At 41.3% G+C, this 26,692-nt stretch overlaps 1 protein-coding gene across 3 annotated transcripts in view; it reads right to left on the bottom strand.

Moving 5' to 3' along the window:
* Positions 1 to 7,421: 7,421 nt before the first annotated feature.
* The window catches only part of Ttc39b (tetratricopeptide repeat domain 39B), a 139,778-nt gene continuing 120,507 nt past the window's right edge, over positions 7,422 to 26,692 (bottom strand). For all 3 annotated transcript variants that reach the window (XM_008848842.3, XM_008848841.3, XM_008848843.2), the window contains 5 exons: positions 24,167 to 24,293; positions 20,545 to 20,653; positions 15,508 to 15,625; positions 13,079 to 13,195; positions 7,422 to 10,087 (listed from right to left, as the gene is read on the bottom strand). In XM_008848842.3, the coding sequence (XP_008847064.1) occupies positions 9,997 to 10,087; positions 13,079 to 13,195; positions 15,508 to 15,625; positions 20,545 to 20,653; positions 24,167 to 24,293 (562 nt within the window). In that variant the 3' untranslated portion in view covers positions 7,422 to 9,996. The remainder of the gene's footprint in view (positions 10,088 to 13,078; positions 13,196 to 15,507; positions 15,626 to 20,544; positions 20,654 to 24,166; positions 24,294 to 26,692) is intronic.

Raw genomic sequence — 26,692 nt, forward strand, 5'->3', positions numbered from 1 at the left:
TGGCAGGAGCAGAAGCAGCTGGTCATGGTGCATCTTCAGTCAGGATTAGCAGTCCTCAGCTCCCATCCTCCTTGTCACTCAGTCCAGGACCCCAGCCCATGGGTCTTCCCTTCTCAGTTAATCTTTCTGGAAATACCCTAAAAGAAAGACCCAGACTCATGTTTCCTAGGTAATTCTAGATTCAGTCACATTCATTGGTTGACAATGAAGTCCAGTCATCACACTGTTTTCCATGGTTTACAGTTTGCCTTCTGAGTGGGAAGAGTCCTACCTCAGTTCAATCAGGGCATACATTTTATGTAGAGGACTCTTCTAGTTACTTTTTCTGTTGTTCATATAAACACCATGACCAAAACCAACTTGGGGAAGAAAAGATTTATAGTGACTGTCATTTCTTGCTGGAAATCAGGCAGGAGCTCAGGACAAAAACCTGGAGGCAGGAACTGAAGCAGAGACCATGGAGGGACACTGCTTACCACCTTGCTCCTCCACCTGTGCTCAGCCTGCTTTCTTATACACCCCAGGATCACCTGTCTAGGGGTGGCACCACCTTCAGTGAGCTGGGCCCTCCTACATCACTCAACAATCAAGAAAGTGCCCCAGACATGCCCACAGGCCAATCCGATAGAGGAAATTCCCCAGCTGAGGTTCCTTCTTCCCACTGTGTCAAGGTGACAACTGAAGTCAACCATGACAAGGGCACACAGCTTGTAGTTGTGTCAATCCATCTGGGGCTACATTTGTACTTGAAATAAGACTACATGGCACACTGGCTCCAATCAAATGGGATTTTGGAGTTACCTTCTGTCGCCCAAGTTCTCTTAGGGTCCCTTGATCCTGGAACCACTAGACAAACAACAGAACACATCTTTATCTGAATTTTTCATAGTTTATATCCTGGGTAGGGTGAATAGAATGACTTACAAAGGCAAACATCCAGTGGTCCACAAAAGGCCAAATACCCAGTGCTCTGCTGTGTCTCAGCAGCTTGCCATTCCAGATCACTTCTGTGCCCCACCCACAGTCTCCATTAGCTTTCACCCACACCTTGCCTTTTGGGCCTGCAGTCTCACCCCAGGTCGGTAAATGCCCCCTCCATGCGGGTGCGGCACCACTTCTGTTCCAAGATGGCACCAAAAGACCCTCCCTCCGCAGCTAACGCTCCGCAGTCAATTCTCCACAGCAGGCCCCGCCCTTCCGGGGAATAAGTGCCCCTCGGACACACCTTCCTTTGTGCTTTGTGCTCAGGAAGGAGAATGAACCAGGTGCCTGGTGACCAGAAAGGCCAATCACTCTTGCTTCTTGTCTCCTCCTCTCCTTCCAGACTCCTTAAGGTCAGCATGTCTGGCACTGGTGAAGTTAAGTAGAGCTGTGTCATTTTCCTGGACAGGAAATGTGTGTCTTTAAAGTCCAAATCACATGCAAAATAATCTCTTCAGATGGGGAACTTCTGGCAGTCCAGGGCTCGGATAAAGACAATGACCTGACCCTTCCCTGGTTGAAACAGAAATGGAGTGTGACTGAAAATGAAGTTGCTATGACAAACTACCTGTAGGGGTTCATTTGCCAAGAAGGAAGATGTAAACTGAGGCAGAAAGGAAATTATCTCCAGATCACAACAACTTTTCCATTCTGAATTTAGAGTCGTCCTGAGGAGCTCCCATATTCTTGCCCGGGGTTCCACAAGACCCCTTTATTTATTTAGTACATGTTTTGCAAGTTTTTGATTTTAAACTAACTCAAGGTAAGGTTGCATTCAAGTGCTGGAACTAATGTGTCTGCAAATCCATCAAGCTCTTCATACCAAAGAATAAAGACAAACAGCAAAGAAGGGGACACATACATGAGAGAACCATGTTAGAGAGGCTACAAAGGGCACACGGCACAGCAGACTAACTGCTCACCACCCCTACTCCTTGTCCTCCTAGAGCTCCAGCTCTTTTGTCATTTGATGAACAGAATGACTGAGTCCCAGACAAGGGAACTGGCTTGTGGAGCAGAGAAAAGGATTTCAAGTGTGATCAGTTCACCGTCATTCCTGCACGTCTCCTGCTGGTGCCTCCTTGGTGCTGACTGGGATAGTAGAGCCATTCCTTTTTGGTAAGGGCTGAGTTCAGCGAGGTTAAGTGGTTTGGGAGGGGAATCAAATGCCATGTCTAGTTGAAACACGGACCTGGTCCCCGGAGACCAGCACTTGTCTACTCTGCTACAATGACTGCTTCAACTGGACTTCTCTGCAGCCGATTTAAATTTCTGAACTATTTAAAAGCGTATAAAAAGACAAAAAAGAGGGCAACCCTCCCCCAGGACAACTGATTTCTCTCTTCATGCCCAGGATTTAGTCAAGAATATGGCAAGGACAGTCCTTCATACTTGTCTGTAAGGTAAGGAGGAGAAAAAAAAGAAGTCTTGCCAAAAAAACAAAAATTTAAGTCTATATCACAGGACAATTAAAGACCAGTCAAACAGCTGTGTATGGCTTCCACACATAGACCAACTAGACCAAGACTGTAATTCCACCAAGAGGCATTTATTTAAATAATTCAATTGCACAGTGTAGGTAAGCGGGTTGCAGCAATATGAAAATATAGAAATCTGAAAACAATCTGGCAAACTAAATATATATCTAATAACGCAGAGTATTCTGTAATAATAAGGAAGGGAAAAAAAACTTTGACTTTCAAGTTGGGATGATTTATTTGCACTTAAAAATACAATTTCTAAGAGGACATCTGTTTTCAAAAATGCCTAAATAGTAAAAATAGGAATAGGAACTGCTTTCTTCATATTGAAAATTTAGATTCCCTATCAGCATTAACCCACAAATCACAGATGATAACATTAACACAAATCAGCATGTGAAAACTCATTGGGAACACAATTTTTACATTAAAAATATCAGTTCACAGTTTTCTTCTTTCTCCTAGATTTATATTGATGAAAGGCTTTTATAGCTACAATCTCTCTTCCTCTCTGATACCAGAACCAATGCCTCGGGTTAGCAAATGGGTGTTACCAACACGTTCGTTTTACAAAGAGCTCTAACAGCTACAATATCCAAAACCGTTTTCTTTATAAAACTGTGAGTGCTGAGAAGCTGAAAGACATGAGACTGAGCTGAAACACAGCGAGGAACGGAAGCCCAGGGGCTGACAACCCCTTACCACAGAACACCGAACTATAAAGCACACACAAGTACACAACAGGAAACTTCAAACTGGTTTACAAAATGTTATGGCCTTATTTTGACTTAACCCCAAAATAAGTGATAAACAAATGTTATCAAAGAATTCGGAAATCTACTACATCCCAGAAGACAAGACAGGTCCATTTTGTTGCTGTTGTTGTTTTGAGGCAAAGAAAAAGTTCTCAAATGAAACATCTACAAAATAAATTTGCTTTGGAAATAAGTTGCTATAAGAAAATAATGTCTCACTTATTAAATATATATATTGGCCTTTGTATATAATTTAGCAACTTGCATAAAAATTTAAACATTCTATGAACATATGAAATGTTTTAAGATAGTGACATATAAGTGTGTCAGCTGGTGTTCATTCTGGTGTTCAGTTGTCAACAGCCAACAACAGAAAACAAGTGAAGGGGACCAACCACTGAGGTATAGAATATCCATGACACAATATGAGAACACAACACATTGTCAAGAATTCTTTTGTACAGCACACAGCAGTAAAATACATGCTGTCCCTCTGCAAATCTTGGTTAAACAGAACCCAACAGTGCTGTTTTCTTAAGTCATTAAATATAACTCAAGGCTTAAGATTTAAAATGTTTACCATAATCTCTCTTTTCATGTAAATTGTTTTCCTTTTTTTTTTTTTTTTTTTTTTTTTTTTTTTTTCTTTTTGTCTTTTTTGAGACAGGGTCTCCCTGTAGCCCCAGCTGTCCTGGAACTCACTATGTAGACCAGGCTGGCCTTGAACTCACAGAGATCCACCTGCCTCTCTGCCTCCCAAGTGCTGGGACCACAGGCATGTGCCACCATGCCCGGCTCGTAAATTATTTTCTTAAAAATAAATCATTTGGCAGCTCAGTGATAGAGTGCTTGCTTAGTATATGTGACAGACCCTTGGTTTAATCCCTAGGATGGGGGGGCAGGGGAGGTTGCAGTACAGAAAATATTTGTCTTCTCTGAAGAAAAAAAAAAAATCACTTCAGGAAAAAAGTGAATTAGTGAAAAATAATTTGTACTCATTTACTATCTCCAAAATTGCTATGGGGGCATTCAGCTGCATTAAAGATAGGACTGAAGAAAAATATCTAAATAATTTCTCAAGCAGAACGGGCCACATCTTCAAACTGCACAGACCTTCAAATTCAAAATAATGTTTAAAACATTAAACAATAAAATGCAAATAATATTCTTTACTGTGCTCAGTTATTTAGATTCTCTGGTCATCAGTTCTTTTACCTGGAAACAATTTCTTTTTATTTTCTTTTGGTAATGCCAAAAACCCCCACCAATAATTAAAACAAGATTGCTAAAAAGATTTAAGTAGCAATGAAACAAATGCTCCCAGTGTAATATGAAAGCATCCCTTAAACTCGTCATTTAAGTTATACATTTCGAAGAACTACTGGGTTAGCATACTAGGTGTACTGTATGTTAATGGTCAATAAATTTTACTTGTTTGTTATTATTATACCTTGCCTTTTCCGATTAAATATTCAACCTAGGGTTGAGGATATGGCTCAGTGGTAGAGTACTTACACAGCATACACCAGCTCCTTGGGCTCCATTTCTAGCACCGCAAAAAAATAAAATAAGATTCAAACTGTAGGCCTTTGCAAGCATTCTTTATTACTCAAATCTAGTGAGGCAGCGGCTCTGGGTTTTGCATGCAAAGTCCTGTCACAGTGCTACTGTGCTGAGCACAGGCCGCATGTATACTGCACCCAGGAGGGGATGGGGCTTAGCCTTCCTCTGATGCTAAGTCTACACATCCTTCTGCATGGTTAGGGCTAAGAACCTGTGCAGCCATCTCAACACACAGAATAGCTCTTCATTTCCTTCTAGAGTAATGACATTTTATACAGGATGGAATAGACTTAAATAGCCCTGAATAAGAAGGTCTTACCCAACAAGATCAGATGGAACTACTCACCACAAACACCATCTTCCCTGAAGATAAATTCTGATTGTGCCTTGTTCATTACATATCAAGTTCAACATTCTAAAATAACAAAGCTAACTGCAAATGTAAATACAAACAAAAATACTAACCAGAGAAGCAGGGTTTTAGTAGTCTTAAATACTACCAATACTACTTACTTACTTAAGTACTATACTTAAGTATTTAGGTTTATAAGAAAGCAGTTTGGAGAAAGCCCAGGACTCCTGAAGAACACAGATAATTGTCTAACATTCATTAGTTCTTTCATATTATTTATCAACCTATGAGATGCACCTACTGACATATTAGATTTATCAATGTATCAAATCAAGAAATGTTTAAAGAGAGTAAGACTAAGTCTATTCATGGGTATCACTTATGCATATACATCCTAAAATTTTTACAATAGGCAGCAAGAAGGCATAAGGCATACGAATTTAGGTAATCCATCTTCCATGTTAATTTGTAAATGGATAACTTGTGTCTAGCAATCTTTAAATAGTATGCCGGGCTAGCTGAGAGCATCCATGTTAGCACATTGATAATATAAAAGAATTGCACAGGAGTCACTAAATTTTTCAGAAATTACCTTACTAGTTTACTCATGAAATCTATTATTTCAAAGGTGGAAGTCACTCTGCTACAATTCTAATAGTTGTACTTTGTGACAATGCAAAGATTACCTATAAAATCAGACTAAACTAGTAATCTTAAAGACTTTTAGACTGGCACCCAAGGAGGGCAGCAGGGCATGAGGTGGGTGAGACCAAGGTTCAAGCATGCCAGTGAGCTCAATCATCTGTAGAAGAAACAGCAAGAATGAGTTTAAAAGTAAATCATGAATAGATATTTTAAAGATAATTGATGATGTGACCGATGAGGACTGGGTAGTCACAGTAGACAGCAAGGAAATGCCAGAAGGCCAGAAGCGAGCCCAGGAGGCCTCCAAGAACCACTGCAGGTAGGAAGGAGGGTCCCTGAGCCCAGCTTCATCCCACAGGTCATGGCCATTTCAGGGGCTTAGCAGCACAGCTATCAAGTGGCTCCTGCATCAGACAGAAGATGACAGACAGTGCTGTACTGTCAAAGGGCTGAAAAGGGTAGAATAATCCTAAAATCATTCCAGGCCTGATGAATCACAAAACCTAAGGTTTCAACCACTGGGACTTCATTAACTAGTTTTAACTAAATGCACAGAAATTGAAGATTTAGAATTACAAAGAATAGAACTGAGGGGGGATCATTGAAGAATTCATCAGAGTAATTCCAGAAATGATTTTTCCAATTGGTCATAAAGACCATTTTAAAATCATTTTTACTGTCGGGGGTGGGGTCTGACTCACAAAGATCAATAGTTAGACTTACAGGGATGGATGAGACATGACGTTATAGTGAGTGTTAAGAGTGGACGTTATTGGTTCTATCTCAGTACAGTGACCTGACAGAAGGGACACCCACTTCTACTTGAGGAGGAGACACTCTTTATTACCCTTAGCCACTATGGATTTTAAGCCCTGGTCAAAGAATCACAGAATGATCTAATCTCAAATTCAACTAAGAACTCAGACCAGGTAGGAATGACAGTCACCCAGTACTGCTAAACTCATCTGTTTGCTAAAGATCTCTTTGGACTGCTTTAGACTATGGGGTTGCTCTAATGATATTTACTAACCTGGAATTTACCTTCCTATAGCTTCGACCCACTTGTCTTACCTCTGCCTTCTGAAGGGACAGAAAACCAATGAACTGTTTCCTCTATAACTTGGAACATCTATCTTGGACAAAGCAAGCATTAAAATACACATCCAGGGGCTGGAGAGATGGCTCAGCAGTTAAGAGTATGTATTGCTCTTGCAGAAGACCAGAGTTCAGCTCCCAATACCCACATCAGACACTGCATAACCACCTGTAACTCCAGCTCTAGAGGCTCCAGAACTCTCTGTGGCCTCCACGTGCACATACTACCCCACACCAAATACATATACACATAATTAAAAAACAAAATATACACCAGGAACTGATAGTTAATCTTCCATTAACTGTCAAGCAGAAACCATGCAAACTTTCTCACCCATCCTATGAGACACAACCATCAAATTCACAAAGCACCAATCAGAACAATGCCTTTCTAATTAAAAATAAACAAGGACAATTTTGTCAGTGACTATACAAACTGCTGTCGGACACAGTAGCAACCCGACTCCATCACGCATGTCTCTCAAAGGACGATTAGATAAAACACTATCTCTCAGATACTCAGACTTCACAAAACACCCTAAGCCAAACTAGATTTAAAAGACTCTTTACTAAGTCACATGAAATTGGTGTCAACACAGTACCTTGAACATGACAGAAAATAGACAGATGTCTGTAGCACTAATACTATTACAGTACTTAAAAATACACCAGATAGAGGATTCATACTGCCAACTGTCAGGTCCTACAAAGAGAATATGAACAATAAAAACAAGAAAACCACCATCTAGAGACACAATAAAAAGAGAAACATAAAAAACAAAACAAACACAGACCAAGAAAACACAAAACAAAATAAAAGGGACAGATGAATTTTACTTCCATTTCTCTATGTAGCTAAAAAGTAAAATAGGCATTAAAAAGGTTTTATATTATCTAGTTGTATGCATCTCTGTATATGAATGTAAGCCACTTGTGCAGGTGCCACACAGGCCACCAGAGGGTGCTGGGTCCCCTGGAGCTACAGGCAGCTGTGAGCGGCCCAACGTGGGTCCTCTGGGAGAACAGGAAGTGCTCTTAACCACTCTGCCACTTCTCCAGCCCCTGAAATAGTCATTATTAGCTAAATTTTTTTTCACTTTATACTAGAATGAGAATTTTTTTTACAGACGTTCAGCTCTGACAGCTTCTCACAAAAATATGGGTATATATACTTTAATAATATGGCTCTATATGCTTTAAAAATAATGTTATTAAAGCTCTTCTAAGTAATTTGTAAACTTTCCAAAGTTATATATAATTATAGAACATACTTCTATGACTACAGTAAAATGACAATATTCTCTTTTGTCTGTAGCTAGTTATAGTATCTATATTAATAGGACACAATGGCGTCTGCCCCACATTATCTCAAGGTATACTCTGACTTGAGCTGTATTTATCACCTTCCTCTGCAAATACTTCTCCAATGTTGGTCAAGAATCATCAGTACCTTAAATGAGACAGCACCAAATACCCGCCGGCACAGATGTTACTGCAGCAGGGACCAACAACTTCATAATCTGGGCTACTGTCAGTGCCAAATGCATAAATAAATTTAAAGAATGCCCACACTTTTTCATGGTACGGCAGAGACCACAGACAGACTCAGCCAATACTCTTATGTAGATACTGTAATTAGTGCATAAAGCCACAATTATCAGAACCACTGATACTTACATAGCCTGTTTATAGAAGGCTTCCAATAACCACATGCATGAACTAACTGAGCCCCCAGAGTGCTACATTGGTATCCCCACTGGGAAATCCACGTCCCAAAGGGTAAGTCACTTGTTCTACATCATGGAACTATTAACCAACAGAAAGACTCTTGACTCTAAATCTGGGGCTCATCTAGACAAGTTACTGTTCTTTGAAACAGGAACAGAAACAGGATAAAACCCAGATTCGTGGATTCATGAGCTCTTTTTCCTCACTGGATGGAATCTGGTCTTTAGCTACAAGATTGGGGGGAAGCGACTGAAAAGATACAATGGAGCACTCTGAATGGGAACACATTGGGTTAAACACTGCTGACAATAAATACCTAACACACAGGCTCACAGTTACAGAACTGAGAGACCTTAAAAGTCAGCTGCTCTTTTTCTATGAGGAAGATATGGTGGTGCACAGGAGGGGGACTCTGGAAAGGTCACTGGCTCTGCTCACCAGGAGCAGAGCCAGGACCACACAGGACCAGGCTTTTTCAGCTCCATGCTCTGATTCTGTTTCCTACATAAAGGACCAAGAACAGGAACCATCACAGTGTTGGATTAGAAAATGAGATCTTGGTAATATCCTAAAAAGCATAGATATTTTGCATATTATTTAAAGCAGTAGGGATTTTCCTTCCTATAAGAAAAATAATCAATGTATATATCTTAGGCTTCATCACTAAAGTTAAGGATTTCTAAAATATAGCTTTTTCTTCCCTTTAGATAGATAGGAAATGTGTCTGGGGTTGTGTTATGTCAGAGTTAAGTACATTTAAAACAAAGGAGTTTCTAAAAAGTATCACACCTTTGACCCATATGAAGAGCAGAAACCCAGGAACTTACGATTGTATCATCTCATAGAGATACAGGTCTCTTCAGGCTATGGAGTACATCCTCCCAGCCCAGTTCACACCCTCTGCTTCTCTCTTCCAGAATCTTCAGAAACTCACTATTAACGTTATATTAGATGTGATACTTACTTCCTCTCTGAGATCTGAATACTAAGCAACAACATATCTTTGAAGCTTAATGGACAACCCAATCTAAAAGTGGTTCAGCTTATAAAGTCTTTTGCTACTTGAACAATATTAATTTTTACATGAAAAATAATCTCAAGAGATTATATTAGACCTACAAGTCTTTTAAAAGATTTCTTTATCTCCCAATTAAAATCTAATATGAAATTCTTTAAAGAGGCAAAGTCTAAGAATTTCTATATAGTACTGAATGTCATTCCATGGGGGAAATACAGAGACCAACAGTATATAACTCAGGTGACAGAAAGCATTTGACTCTAAAACTGGCTTTCCTTTTCTTAGTCTCAAGAGCACTTTTCCACTTTAATATAAGGTCTGATCTCCAGAGCAGAAGCCATTGTTAACTGGGGGGAAAGTCCATCTTTCCTGTTCTGATCAATCTGAGGATGTTTTTTTCCAGAGATGAAGAGCTGCTTGAATCCTGAAGTGTAGTCTGGACTCCAAGGAGTAATCTTTGAAGTTGTTCCTGGGGGAGATAAAGAATAAGGTGTCACAGTCATCGTTTCCTGCCTAGCGGGGCACCACCACCTTTCTCTGCCTCCCTCTAACCTAACATTAATATGAAAACAAGTGGAGCTTAGTGAAAAGCAGATTCTGCTTCGGTGGGGAGACGGGAACAGCTTCTGGCTTTCCAGAAGCTTCCCAGTGGTAATTTCAAGGACATACTTTGAGCAGGACATCCTACTTAATTACCAAGCCACAACCACACCGAGGTCACGAGCAGAACAGAACACATTTTGGAACAACTGCTGAATAGTTTGACTTCTTCTTTTAAATAGGAAAAGGTTAAGGCAGGTTTATATAAGCACGATCTACTGCTCAGAAGAAGAAAATACCTTGAAACCTCCAGGAAACAATCATAGCAGCATTACCATCTGACACCAAAGTTACTTATTCCAGTGCTCAGCCACTAATTATATAATTACAACAGTGTTAGAAGAGGCCATAGATGGCTTGGAGGGTGGCACAGTAGTAGAGGAGTTGCCTGGTACCTAGGAGGCCTTGGGACCAATCCCCAGCACCATGGAAAGGGAGAGGGACACAGAAATCCAAACACTACTTAAAATTATTCATGTTGACCTCTCTTTACTAATGCTGTTAAGAATCAGTAAAATGGCTAAAATAGCTTTGATTCTGGCCTACAGGTTCTGAACACGGCCCTGCAGACCAGCAGCCTCTACTGAGTCCTTGGGCATAGCTTTTCTTCCTCTATCTTTTCATTGTACACAGTTCTCAAGGCTACTTAATAACGATGACAGCACGATGTATTAAGTCAGCATCTTACTAGAACTGATAAAGAAGAACTGGATATTTCTAAATGTCTAGTCACCAATTTGGGCAGCTTTGCAGAGCTCCTGCCATGAAGGGGAAACTGCAGAGAGAGATGGTCCCAAAATTGCTGGACGGTGTTTATGTCTGGATGATTGGTACTGCTTGCATTGGCAGTGGCTTTGGATGCTTTTTAGGAGTAAAAAGCATCTTTCATCTCTTTCATCATACAGCTGCTCTATTCACACTGTGTACACCGAACATGCTATAACAATAAACATCTGAAGCAATAGCGTTTACTGTCTGAAGTGTCCTTGAAGCTAGACTTGAAGATATACAGACATCACAGTTGAATCAGTCATTCTCATTCTAAAACGTGACTTTCAAAGCGACTTGTTCCCGTATCACCTGCTTGTTTTTTAAGCAGTCTTTCTCTGAACCATGTTGCTAAGACTTCTTCCCCATTACTACAAACATCCTGAAAGTCTTGCCTGCCACAGTTGACCATTTCTCTCTTTGCCTCCCTTGACAAGGTTGCCTATGGCCCCTGTACTTGGGAAATCGGCAGCTCCTCCTCTGCTCTTAGGCTGCCTGAACTCTCCACGGCCGCTCTCATAACCGGATATTCTCACTTTTTTCAAAATATTGGCTTTTTATATTTGAATGCATCTTAGCTAAATGATAAACCCAGAGATTTTCGTGATTATTCGCAGATGTGTGTGTAATATGTGAAGGGGGTATGCATGCCATGGAGCTTGTGGAGGTCGGAGGACAACGCTATGGATTTGGTTCTTTCCTTCTACCTTTATGTGGGTTCTGGAAATCAAACTCAAGTCTCCAGGCTTGTGCGGCAAGCACTTGATCTGCTGAGCCACATGCTGATTTTCAAATCTGCTTTGAAACAACCTTAATCAAACTTGATTTGTGTGGAAAATTAAAAACAAAACCAGAAACCTTGGCTTTTCTTGATGTCCTCTTAACTCCACTTAATCTTATTAAGATGCTAACCTTCCTAATCTTACTGCTTAACCCCTAAAATGATGCCATGTTCTAGACCTCCATCTCCTGCTCTGTAGCTTTCCCCAAATGACCTCAAATATGATGATTTTAAATATCACATGCTTCGTGTCAGGGACTTTGAACTACATACATGTACCCTGACCTTACCACAAAGAGAGGTGCTTCTTTCTTTCCCCAAACCTGTTCTTCTGAGTGTTTGTTCTTGGTTTAGAAAAAAAAAAAAAAAAAAAAAAAATCACTGACCACCTAATGGTTCAAACTGAACGATTCAGAGGTTCCCTAGCAAGCAGTTTCAGTGGGAATGCTCCCTACCCAGTCTTCTGGTGACTGATCTTCTCAAAACTAGCTTTAATTATACAGTGACATATCATCTCCCCCAAAGAAATCAACTCAATTTGCATCCAGGTATTCTGTATCACACTGTACACTTCAACCAAGCACCTGCCACTGACGTTCTTCTCACTTGACCGTTTGATATCTAACACTCTCTGTATTCCTATTTAGTTTACAGCTGCCTCTCTGTGGCCTTTACTCTCTGCGGCATAGAATAGATACACAGTGAATATTTGTTAAATTTGAAGAAACAAATGAACCAATGACTACTAAGTTATTTATGACCTAGAATGGTTTGGGCTTTTTGGATTTTGACAAGGTCTTATTCTGTAGCCCAGGCTGGCTCAACTTGTGGCAACCCTCCTGCTATATCCAGCAGGCCTAGAGTTTTTACAGCATTGTTTCTCTACTGCCTCTAAGTGTTCTAGGCAAACAGAGCACAGGGTGTTTGCCCTGCTGGAGGTTTGAGTCATCTAGCAGAAATGATAAAAAGAAAATTAGAGTTATCACAGAAGAAAGAAACTCAGGGAAAGGCCAAAGACCTTCATGTGATCAGAGGCTCTTCAAGGGAGCAAAGGTAAGATTTCTATGACAAAACCTGGTCAGTTACACGTTCACAATCACATCTGTAGGTAGCCAAGGGTTGATGCCGTAAGAGGCCGGAAACAGTGCAGTTAAGTCAAAAGCCGTGAGCATAAATTAACCCAAGTTGGCAAAAGCCATCGTGCTATACTTGTGTGAGCTTATTAATCTGGAGTGCATGACATCACTGCTGCTGCTGCAATGGTAGATGCACCTAACTATGTCCTCGGGAAAGGCTGCCTTCCGTACTCACCTTGCAGTTTCTAGGACCTTTATGGCCTTGTCAATCTCCCCTTGACTTTTATACAAAAATGCCAACTCAAACAGAGTGAACGGCACCAGGTAGTGGTCATACTTCAGGAGCTTCTCACTGAAAGAACAAAGGAAGATCAGGAACAGGTGACAGAACACAAAAAAGGATCATTTTAAAAATATTTATTATTTTTATTTCATGTGTATGAATGTATTGCCTGCATGTATGTGAGCACACCCATGTTGTACACTGCCGCGGTGGTCAGAAGAGGGCTTCAGATTCCCCTGGAACTGGAGTTAAAGACATTTCTTAGTGGCCATGTGGGTTCTGGGAATCGAACCCGGGTCCTCTGCAAGAGCAGTCAGTGATCTTAACTGCTGAGCCATCTCTCCAGCCCCACATTTTTTTAAAACATTATTTCATTTCCCAAAAATACAGACACAATTAAGACTATTTCCAGAGAAATGCTGCTGTCAAATAGCTACAGAACTTAAACTAAGGGAATCAACAGCATGCTTTCAACATATTTTACGCATCACTGCCTCTCTGGCAGATCAATGCAGAGACCTCTCAAGATGAACCTAGAGACAACAAAATCATCCTTTGAGTATGTGATTCTAAATGTGTCCATTTAGGAACAAGCTGTACTAAAAACAATCCTGAACATCACTTTCCTTTGTATTTAAGTCTTAAAATGTTTCAAGATGTCACTGAAGAAATGGTCAGCAGCTCTGTTTCCAGTGCCATTATGAAAAAAACTCCTGGCTACTGAAGTCCCTAGAAGCTCAGGAAAAAGTATGAGTAACACCCACTTAAATTTATAGTCTAGTTCACCAGACTACAAGCAAAACTCTGGAATCCCAGAAAGAGTTAAAGGCAGGAAGGAGGTCTACTGACTGCGTCCTGGGGTCTGCTCCCACCCGAGTAGGCATGGTTTTGCTTCTTAATTCCCACCCAGAACATGAAGCTGTGGGCCCAGAGAAAATAGGTGGTTGGAACTAAGACCCCTAAGCTTTAAAGAAAGGGCAAACTAGAAGAAACCCAGTCACTAGCAAGAAACAACACAAGGACAGTGGCTCCCTTTACCTGCCTTTGGCAAGGAGAAAAAAAAAATCTCTTTGGCAATTAACAACCAAATTTAAAAGTTAAATTTACATTTCTCAAATTATCTAAGAACCTATAAGTTGTGAAATTAACAAGAAAGTTGCTCTGGTAGAAATCCTTTCAGGAAAGAAAAGAAGCAAAAGTAGTTTAGGGAAACTCTTCCTCAAAGTAGCCTCACACATCTAAATCACCATTGAAGGTGATCTCACAGTTCAAAAACATGTGAGAGTCAAGAAACACAAAACAGCACAAATGGTCATTGGTGATCATCAGCCTTTCTGTCCTTATGAAAACACCAATAAACCAGAACTCCGTGCACACTTTTTTAATGTTTGGTAAATACAGTATATTATGTTATTTGGGAAGTCGACATTGTCTCCTATATTCCCATCAATAGTGTCGTGAGGGAGAGAACCAGGTGGCCATGCACGGAAAGGCACACAACATAAAACAGGATGTCACCTGGCATTGTACCGCTGTGATCTTTTTGGCTTGCGGTGCTTTCACAAACATTGAGCCAATATTTAAAAATCAGATCTGACATGGAATCCAGCTTCTAGCTTCTTCATGAAAAGTGGCAGGGCTTCTTGTTACTGGGCCCACATTGTATAAAGTGATTATCCATGAGCACTGAGGAGAGGTCAGTCTTTAGAGAGAACACAACGTCCCAAATGCACAGAGGCCACCATGCCTGCCAGCATTTAGCCTGCCGTAATCAGGAGGGCAACTTGACTGGTCCCTGCAAGTATTCGCATTGTCATACAGAGAAGAGGGTCGCATGCATTCATACCCTTGTTCTAACTTATGACTAGAAACGGATCTGGGCAGTATGGTCTCTGCTATCCAAAAACAAACAAAACAAATCATCACATGTAGAAGAAATTCCCTTTGCCAAAGAGCAGATATAGTATCTGTCGTGTTTTTCTTACCTGCCAAATTATCACAACGATGGAACACTCAAACTCTAGAATATAGCACCACCTCTGTCCATAAGTGGGTGCTCAAATATATGCAGAATAAATGAATGTGCTCCCACCCCCCAAAGAAGGAACGGAACAAATGTGTTTAAAGAGGCTCAGTATACATTTCCAGAATCTGGATCGATGCTTTTCCTAGACCTACATTTTGTGAGTTATCTTCAGACACTGAGGAGAAAAGCATGAAGTCCTTTCTCCCACAGCTTTGTTCACAGGAACAAAGGAAGCACTGCTGGGTTCTCCCTCGGTAAGGCCAAGTCAATTTCATCAGTATGGGAGGAGAGCGCGTCCACCGCTTTCCCACAGAATTCCCCTGAAAGCACACGCTGTACTCAGGCTGGTTCTTACCTTTCCACAACGTGATTGAAACAAAGCTCAGCTTGCAAGGGCCGTTGTAAATTCTTGAGGCAGCATCCTTTAAGTAACTTCACTAAGCACTCATCATCCACAGAGTAGTCATTAAAATCTTAAAACAAATAAGAAACATAAATGAAAAGGGAAAAATACCTTCTTTTCTGTGATGCCTGGGGTGAATCCTAGGGCCTCCTATGTTCTGGCAAGCACTCTGTGACTGGCTGTACTTCCCGCCCAACAACACTTCTAAAAAATCCTATTTAGGATGAATTGATCTTAGTTTTCAGAGGGCCCATTTAAAAATAAAGAAAATGTTTTTAGTGTTTATTATGGCTCACTAAATAAAACACAATGAAAACATTCTCATTTCCAAGAACACGGAATATACTGCACCCCACATCATTCTATTAAGGGGGTTCACTGGCAAAGATTTTTCAGGTAGTCATTCAGGATTTTGTGACCTTAGATACAACAGGAAATCTGAACTCTAAATGAAGAGCGCACTTCGTTAATTCTATCAGAGGGAGAGAGGAGGAAGAGCTGTCTCTCCCTGTAGTTGTGGCTTCTAGCTGTGCTGGCATCCTTGCAGGAGAGGATAGCACTTCCATATGGAGAAACAGATGGCCTCCCACCCAGCAAAAATTCAGGAAGCAGAAACCCCTCTCCAGATCATTATGTTTACAACCTATCAATTCTCCCAGGTTATGTTCTTTTGGGGGAAAATTGTGTCATAAAATTAGATAAAATGGTTCTGAAATACAAGAAAAGCATCTAAAATCCCCACCAACTTCTACACTGCAGGGTAAGATCAAGGATTTTCTTTCCCACTCGGCCCTCCTTCTACAGCTCAATTCAAGTGTGTACTAGGCAGAATGATCCTCGCCGAGCAGCAGTACCTGACAAAGGCAGCCGTGCCACATTTACTGCCTGGGGAGGTTTTTCTGCTTTTTCCTTTTGCAAGTTACATGCAGCTAAAAAGTCATTCCAAGACAGTCTGCTAATTTACACATTTCAGGCTGTGACAACAGGGGGTGGGGTGACAAAGGGAGCTAATGAGTCCCTGCACTGAAAGTCTCCTGCTTCTAGTAGGCACCTCAGACATCAGCAGTGACACGTGTTGGTGTTTTAGTTGGCAAACTCTTGCCTATAGGAGGTTACCAATACCAACTAGAAGGGGGCCACTTAACTTCTAGGTGCTGAAGAAAATGTCTGAGATTCACCTCCCTGCAAACGCCGACAGGTCATAGGTCACTCATGAAGAAAACCACACATACCAACACCACTAACCTTCCTGTTACTTGTTTGGAACCATTTTCCCTACACCCTTCTGTTGCAGTCGAGTGATACTTCTAATCTAGGGTGTCTGTTGACACCTAATCTTGAGTCTGTATATACTCAAGAAGCAGCATCAGTCAGAGCCTAGACCCAAAGCCTGAAGGTCCATATAAGACATTAGTTTTCAGTGTCACTTCTGTACATTCTATTGAATTTTGTGTCAATTTTCTGACAGTTTGTGCTATGACAATGTTCACTTGCTCAGTGAATGATGACTTTTGAGCAGGAACAGACAGAACACCATGGAAACTGCCAGCAAAGTCACATACCACCTATGGCGATCTTGAGTAAGCAATGTGGCAGAGTTCAAATTCTACATCCTTCAAAGACCTTTGAAGCAAAGCCACTGTCTCCTCTGACCACAATCACCGTCGGTCAGATGATCATCACCTTACAGTGATTCACAATCAACGAAAGAGTTCACAGATGACTTCAACAGTTTCCATCTTCCATTAGAAAATATGCCACAGTAACAGGGCTGGCGAGACGGCACAGTGAGTTAAGATGCTTGCCACTGAGCTTGCTGACCTGAGAGTGATCCCCAGGGCCCACGTAGTAGAAGGAAAGAACTGACTCCCACAAGTTGTCCTCTGACCTCCACACACATGCCGTGGTGTGCAAATGCAAAGACATACATACATACACACACACACACACACACACACACACACACACACTAAATAAATGTCAAAATTTGTTTAAGGGGCTGGAGAGATGGCTCAGTGGTTAAGAGCACCAACTGCTCTTGCAGAGGACCCGGGCTCAAATCCCAGCACCCACATGATGGCTAACAACCATCCATAACTCCAGTTCCAGAGAATCTGACGCCCTCTCCCGACCTCTATGGGCACTGCATGACATGGGTGTACTTATACACATGCAGGCAATATACGCATACACATAAAATAAAAATAATAAAGTGTTTTTTAAAATGGCTTAAATCACGGTTTGACACCTAGGCTGTGTGTAGTACAAGCTCCTGGATGTCCTAACGTAGGTGGGCTGAGAAGGAAAGATATCTGAACAGCAAGCTACAAAAATGTCTATGCTGAACCTTCTAGAAACTAGTTGCAATGCACTAAGAAGAAAGCTCGAAGAGCGACTGGGACAGAGAAAGCCATGAGGCAGTCACATGTTCCCCCTTTATGTAACACATTCTACTTGCAAGATAATGCTACCAAGCAAATTAGCTGCAATAAATAGACAAAGTGGATCCGCTGTGCCAACTTCTGGCTACATGATGGATTTGTTAGTGTTCCAAAGAAACACTACAGAAAGTAATACCAAAGGCTGAGCATGTAACCAAGTGCTGGCGCTGTCCCCTTTTGTAGATGACCAGCCTTTAATAACTGTGGCCAGAGCACTATGGTAAACCAGCTGTACTCTCTGCTCTCTGTTTCTTTAGCTATACTTGCCAATACCCACGACCCTGAGAGCACTGTATTAAGTAAAATAAAACTACACAAATATGCTACCTTTCTTTTTTGTTGCTGATGTTGTTTTGAGACAAGATCTCAAAAAGCCCAGGCTGGCCTTTAATTTGCCACGTAGCTGAAGCTGGCCCTGAGCTCCTGGTCCTCCTGTCTCTACCTCTCAATGTGATGTCATTTTAGATGAGGTCTCTAGAACAGTCAGACTCAGTAGCAGGAGGAAGAGTGGCTGCCAGAGCTAGGAGAAAGGGAGGAACGAGCAGCCGTTTTTCAGGGGATATGGGAAGTTCTACGTTGATGCGAACATGCTTAACACCACTAACTGCACCCTGGCTGAGAGGGTAAATTTTACGTTACATGTTTTCCCACCACAATTAAAACTGTTAAAAATATACCACTATAAGAACAAAAGCTAAGGACTCTCCCACAGCACCATACAACAGAAACCATGTAGGAAATGTTCGAAGTGCTAGAATATCTAAAGCACATGATGGAAACCCAAAATGTCCACAGGGCAAGTCTGTCCCTGCCCTCACACGCTGGCTCTGTGCTGAACAGTATAAGCCTCCAATTCTTTTTGGCGCCAGTTCTTAGCTTTCCATATGCTTTGTGTCCCTGGTGCTCAGACTTCAGAAGGAATTCTCATTCCATTGAGACAAACCCTTCCATAGTGTGGCTACCTGACCTGAGGAAAGTCATAGACTTCTCTGAGGAAGGAGAGCCAAAAGGAGAGAAAGGGAGCAAGGTCCTTTCATAAAGTTCTGTCTATGCTATGGAAGTTCTGTCTGTGCTACCCCTCATCAAATATGAACTCTGCTGTGAGGGGAGGACAGCACCAGTCTCCCTGTGACCCTGCTCTATGTTGGCACGGTGGCTCAGGGAAGGAGGTGGAGGGTCTGTGGCCTCAAAAATCACTTCACTTCTGTGTTCTGATTCTGAGCTATCTCGACACCCTGTTCTCATGAGCAGCTCAGCCTACTGATTCAGTCTTCTGCTGCTAGACATCTAAACTAGGATCATTTCAAACGGGAAAAGCACGACACAGAGACTAGATCACATTTTGCTATTTCAGCTTTATGGAGTGCTATGAAGATGTTGGCATTTATAAGTGCCATTAGCCAAAACTTAAAATATTTCTGAGATACTAAATGGAAAAAAAACTAGACTAGTATATAATGGATATCCTGTGCTTTTAACTCTAAAATTGTGGAAAGGATGTAATACAGGAAAAATTCCAACTTAGTTATGGTAGAGGCAAAGCTACAGATGACTATCCCCCACGTATGTTTCATCCTGGCACATGTGCATCGCCAGAGCTTAGCACTGTGGAGCCTGCCTTCCTCGGGTGACCACCCTTTTCTAGTTAAGAAGCTAACTGTTACTGTTTTCCCTTCCATTCCTGGAGGTGTTTGCCCTTTACCAGGCTTATCAACACAGGACTTTTGATTTAACTTCTATGATTAGAGCATTCCTGGTGCTGCGGACTGAGTCCACGGCCTCCCACACACTAGGTGAGCACTCTGCCACTAAGCTACATCCTAGACCTCTGCATCTTTCTTGTAACTGTTTTCAAATACAGTTCACACAGAATTCATTTATTTAAACTTGACATACAATAATTTTCAGTTATTTACAGAGCCGTACAATCATCACCACAATCTATTTTAGTACATTTCCACACTCCCAGGAAATGCCGTATGTTTAACCTTCCATGCCCACTGTACTTCCTCCATCTCCAAGCAACCACTAATCTTTCTTTTTTTTAATAAATTTTATTTATTATTTTTATTTTATGTGTATGCGTGTATTGCCTGCATGTAGGTAAGTGCACCCGTGTCATGCAATGCCCACGGAGGACAGAAGAGGCTGTCAGATCCTCTGGAACTCGAGTCATGGACAGTTGTTAGCTGCCATGTGGGTCTGGGATTCAAACCCGGGTCTTCTGCAAGAACAACCAGTGTTCTTAACCGCTGAGCCATCTCTCTAGCCCCGACTTTCTGACTTTAAACGTTGACAGTCATAAATGGACTCACACACCATACGGTCTTTTGCATCAGACATCTTTGCTTAGGACAGTGTCCTCAAGGTTCATTCATGCTTAGGGGGTATCATCCTCCCTTCATCTGATCGCAACCACCCAGACAGACACCGGCAGCTCATGCTAACTCTTGCCCTCGTGATGCAAAAACTGACATAGACAGACGTGTACCTGGAACAGAAAAAGGGTGGAAATGGAGCAAAGCCAAGGCTGCTGCTCTATACGTACCTTGATTCTGCAAAGCTGCCTCAGCCTTTTCAATAGTTACCAAGAGGTTTTCAGAAAGGTCTTTTCTTTTGCCCACGATTGAAAAGCCATTCCAGACATACATCATTTCCTAATGAGGAAGAATGAAAAACCATTTTACAATTATGTGAGGTTATTTGCTAAGGACCTCAAAATGACAGGGATGATTTCCCTCACCTTTCTTCACTTGGAGTTTAGTGACATAATCTCCTTTTGTTTTACTATATGCCCTTTGTCTTTTATACTGTGAAGTAATTAAGTATTTATCTTATGCTTTTACTGAAAAATTAATTTATTTACTCATTCAACAAACACATTAATCATCTATTCTATACAATTCTTTGGGAATATAATATAGATACAGAAGTGAATTAATATTTTAAACTGACACTATGAACAATTTTGTTTAATGTAAATTTTTGTCATTACTTTTAAGTAAAGGGAAATATTTTAAAATGTCTGCTAGTTGTTTACATAAACTGTTTCCAAGCATATCACTAGAAATGAACATTGGAATATTTTACTGGGCTCTGGTTCTTTTATACCATTAAAAACACATGTCAGTCCGGTAATGCAATCCAATATGCAGAAAACACATTCGTTTAAAGGCCATATGGCTGAATGACAGCTCCTGAAAATGTAAACTAATGACTTCTTGTTGCAGATTATATTTAATGGGCTAACAGATGAGAATGTTTTTTGGATCAAAAGCAAATGTGCTCTTGCTTGAAAATATTTTTCTAATGTTCCTGATAGTGCAGTTCATATTTTGAAAGGGATACAATAAGCAGGTAATTAGTATCTTTGTGGAAATAAATGAATTTTAAAATGTGATAGATATTGCTTGAAAAGCCTCTTAGCAGGGCAGCAGTAGGAATGACCAAAATACCGCTAGGTTTATTCTATGGCACTCAAAGCTCAGGTCACAATTCAATGATGATGAGTATTTTTAAATAGATGATTTAAATTTTTTATTGATGTGATATTTTATCAAAAGAAGAGACAAAGCTCATGGCTGAGATTTTATGAAAATCAGCTATGGTAAAATCCCCAGGTAAGATCGAGTCAAGCCAATCCCTTGTCCTTGTGTATCACTGACTTGGAGAAACATGCTGATTCTTATCAGCCAAAGCATGATAGGGTCTTACTCAGACCAGCGTCTAAGTACTAGTGCAGACAAAGAAATCTGACGGTTGAATACATTTTCTGGAAAGATCTCTGACACAGGAAAATCTTCCCAGAGCAAACCACTTGACAAAAACAAATGAAGAGCCGAACTAAAGCTAATTGACAAGGCAACAACAGGCGATCCCTGTCAGCTGGGAGATGCGGTTTGGGTTTTTTCTATGGCCTACAAGGTGCTCTTGTGTCACACACGATTACAGGTTGGTCAATTCTGTCTCGCTCCACCAATCTGGTCCTGGTGTTCCTGGCTGTTTATGGCATGAGGGAACACCAGCCTAGGTGCTAGCTGCAGGTGCATCCTACCCGACGCCTATTAGGGACTACATTTTTATTTCTCACAGGATGCGCAAAGAACTTCTGTCAGTCAGTAACAAAATAAGAAATACCCAATGAAAAGTTAAAGAGGGATGTGAACAACAATGCAAGAAAAACTAAAAATGAATGAGCTCACGAAGGTGCTCAACAGTGTCAACACTGAAATGCAAATTAAAGAAGGAAGTAATTCAGTCATTTGAATTGACACAGTTTTGGGAAAGGACAGAAATTTGGCATTATCTACCCAAACATCAAACACATATATCCTTCAACCAAGAACTCAATTTCTTCAAACAATCCTAGAGAATTACATGTACATGCACAAAAAAGAGTATTCATTATAGCATGCATGTAATAGTAAAAACTGGAAAAAATCTACATAACTTTCAAAGGAGGATGATTAAATAAACCGTGCAATAAAAAAATTAGATTTGGGGCTGGAGAGATGGCTCAGCAGTTAAGAGCACTGGCTGCTCTTGCAGAAAGCTGAGGATACAGTGAGATCTTGTCTCAAAACACCAAAATATATTGTAAAATTTTTAATTAGTTAGGGAGAACTTTGCAAATTTGTTCAAAGCGAACTAAAAATAGGGCGAGTAAACCCAAATGGGGATTTAACTGTATTTTATGGTAGATTTGTGACAAAAATAGATAACAAGGGACTGGAGAGATGGCTAAGAAGTTAAGAGCACTGGCTTCTCAGAAAGAGGACCCAAGTTTGATTTCCAGCACCCACATGGTGGCTAACAACTGTCCGTATTCCAGTTCCGGGAGATCCAACTCTCTCCTCTGACCTCCAGGGGCATGTACATACATGTAGGCAATACACTCATACACACAAAATAAAAATAATTAAATATTTTTAAAAATAGATTTATAAAACATAACAGAAGGATTCATACATTGCAGTCAACAGCTTTGCTATGCTGACTACCTAGACAAGAATAGAATTCCCAGAGACAAAGCACTTTAATATATTTAGTACCTTCCCAAAAGAAGACTTTATTTTTAAAAATTCCAAGTCAAAATTGTCTTTTTCACAGGAACTCTGCCCAAACAGCAAGATGATTAGGAGTGTGAGCTAAAGGGGGAGGGGAGCAGCCAGCTCCAAGGGCTCTGCAGCAGTGGACTACAACTAGTCAAAACCAGGGCTCTGCTAGGCACAGGAAACAGCAAATTCCTGACTTACTGCAACATAAAATGATGTGAAATAGCTCATGATTGAGTTTTCACTTGTTTACAATTACACATTGAAATAGCAAAGATTTCTTACATTGGTTAAACAAACTATGTTTGGAGTGGGTAAGGCAGGGTGTGTGAGATGGGGTCTCGATTTGCAGTCCAGGCTTAACCTGTGCCTCACTATGCAGCCCAAGCGGGCCTCAAATTTGAGGCAATTCTCCTGCTTCAGTTACCCAATGCTAGAATTACAGGTCTGAGCCACCATGCCCAGATAAACAAACTACATTCTTAAATTATTCTTAAAAGATTTCCTTTTACTGTTTTAATACAGTTACTAGAAAACATAAAATTACATCTGTGGTTTACATTATAAATCGGTTATAAGTAACCTTTCCCTTCTATGATTAAACTTTATTATCTGTAACATGGAATTAATGAGACTATACTTAAGATTATGATAAATATCAAATAATTAAAATATATACTTTATTATTTCATGTGTATGAGTGTATTGTCTGCATGTGCATAAGTGCATCTTTGTCATCTAATACCCACAGAGGTCAGAAGAGGGTGTCAGATTCCCTGGAACTGGAGTTACTGTTAGTCGCCATGTGGGTGCTGGGAACCAAACCCTGGTCTGCTGCAAGAGCAGTCAGTGCTCTTAACTGCTGAGTCATCTCTCCAGCCCCAGAAAATCAAATAATTTTTAAAAGCAGCCTTTATCAAAATGTCTAGAACATATTAACTAGTAAAAGAATCTGGTATGATTTTTTAATGTTTTTTGTTCATTTATATTTCCTTATGAAATTTACAATAATTTTTTTACTGAGCTACAAGACTCACAACCAAAGTTAAATATGCTCCTCCGTGCTCTCAATATTGAATTTATCTCTAGGGTCAAACAGTAAATAAAAGCAGATACCAGGGCTGGCAAGATGAGCTTCACAGGGGCAGCTAAGGAGGCGGAGTACCGGCGTGCCTTCCTCACAGCGAACTTCTCGGTTGGGAGAGATTTTCCGGCAATTCTCTGCTTCAAGCCATCCACCTGCCTGTGAAGATCCCCAATCCCACAGAAAGGTCAGTAAGCACACGTAATTCACACACACATTTTCATGCTGCACCACAGACGTAGAAACCTGTTCAAAATGCAGATTCTCGGGCACTGCCTCAGACCTGAATCAGCAGCCCATTCAGGTGATCTGGATGCACACTTCATTGAGAGCCACTGACTAACTGACGTGATGATCTGAATGAGGACTGTCTTGCATAAGCTCAAAGTCCCCGGTTTGTGTCACTGTTTGGGGAGGGTCACAGAACCTTTAGGAGGCGTGGCCATGCTGGGGAAAGCATGTCATTGGGAGCTGGCCTTGACAGAATATAGCTTGCCCACTTCTGGTCTGTTGCTCTCTGCTTCCTGTGCCTGTGTGAAGACATGAGTGTTTGGTTGTCTGCTCCAGCAGCTTCCTGCTGCCACCTGCCAGGCCTCCCCACCATGATGGACTTCTATCCCTCTGGAACTGTAAACCCAATAAATGTTTCCTTCTATAAGTTGCGTTGGTGTTTTTATCACAGCAACAGAAAACATAGCTAAAATAACACACTTCCTTCTAGTCAGCCAGGCTAGTCCTAACATTTGTCAAACACAGTCCAGGTAATCTATGTATAAAACTGGCAATTTCCAAAAATAAGCAGGAAAGAGCTCCAAATAGTTACCTAGCAAGAAGGAAGAATGGAAATTAGTACATTTCCTGTTCCTAGCTGCAACTATTGCACAGATCTATAACATAATGTGGTTCAAAAGACAGCCATCCATTTATGTATAATTTGAGGAAGTTTATCAAGCAGCGATGATTTTGAAAATAATAAGTTTAGGATTTAATATTTGTAAACTTCCTCTAAAAATTCTAAGGACGCTGGGCAGGACAGACGGCTTGACAGGTAACAGTGTGACTGCACATGCATCAAGAACTGAGTTCAAATTCCCAGAACTGACATAAAAAGCCACTGTCACCCCAGTGCTGGGGGGAGGGAGGTGTGAAGACAGGGGGATCACTGGGGCTTGCTGGCCGCCAGTCTAGCTTCAGGTTCAGTGAGAGACCCTGTCCCAAGGGAGTAAAGTGTCCTGCTCTGGCCTCCACACATGCATGTCATGCACACACACATATACACACGTGTACATACATCTCTCTCACACACACACAAATTCTAAGGAATTCCGATTATAAAATTCATAAGCACATGAAATGAAACCAGAATGGAGAGACCACACGCTCCTTGGGGGCGCTTTCTTACGCATAATTCTATGAATGCACAAACAAGTTGCTGAGAAAGGATTCAATAAAATATCTAATTATATCACTGAATTAACTGAAAGAAGAGAAAAAGCAGGAACAAAGCCCTAGTAACAAACCCTAACTCTAGAGCATAAATAAAACGGTGTGTTTTAATGGTTCCCAGACACACAAGGACATCTGAAAAATCATGCTAAAAGAACAGCGTGCTGGTTCTTGGCTAACTGCATTCTGTTAAGGGCCTCCATATCAGGGAGCAGAGACAGTTAAAAATGTGGAAACAGCCTCTCTCCTGGGTTGCCCTCTGCGCCTTGACTCCCCCATCCTCATTCACCCTCCCATCTCCCCCGCCCCCTCTCCTCCTAGCCTGGGTACTGTCTCATTCCTTGTCTTGGCGCCCCAGACATCCAGGGAACCACCACTGCTTCCTGATCCTTTCCATCCAGACCAACCCAGTTCCTTCTAGCAGTGCCCACGAGCCTTCTGGGCTTGGGCCTGCCGTCACCTCCCTCTCCTTCCCTGGGCTGTACAACCTGCCAGCCTCTTTCCTGGACACTGGGGCTGACCTCTTGGCTTCCTGATCCTTTGCATCCAGACCAACCCAGTTCCTCCCGGCAGTCCCCAGGAGCCCTTGGGGCCTCTTCCCGCCTCCATCTCCCTTTGCATCTCTGGGTGGTACGGCCACCAGCTGCCCAAGACCAGCATCTTTCCTGGGCCCTGCTCCCAGGCCAGTCCAACCCCCAAATTCCTGAGGACAACATCTTTCCTGGAGGGATCCAGACCTTAGGAGAAAGCCTGAGCGCATCTGAGCCTCATCTCACTTGGGCCTCTGTGGGAACTCCTGGAGACAAAAGCAATCCGGCCACTAGATGAACCAGCTTTTCATGCCCAAAAAGTAAACCACAAAGGCACATAAGGTTTACAAAAAGCAGCAGACCTAAACTTGAAGACTTGAGTCTCACACAAGAATCAGAAACTACAAAAGAAAGTCACATGTCAAAATCATAGAGAAAAAATAATAACATGAAAAACCAAAATAACATACCACTACCAAATACCAATAGTCCTCTAGAGGAGTACAATGAAAACCCCATGGAACTCAAAACAACAACTACAAACATGATAAAAGAATTCAGTGAATTTAAAGAACACACAAA

The sequence above is a fragment of the Nannospalax galili genome, unplaced genomic scaffold, assembly GCF_000622305.1.
Source record: "Nannospalax galili isolate Female #2095 unplaced genomic scaffold, S.galili_v1.0 scaffold663, whole genome shotgun sequence".
Classification (NCBI taxonomy): domain Eukaryota; kingdom Metazoa; phylum Chordata; class Mammalia; order Rodentia; family Spalacidae; genus Nannospalax; species Nannospalax galili.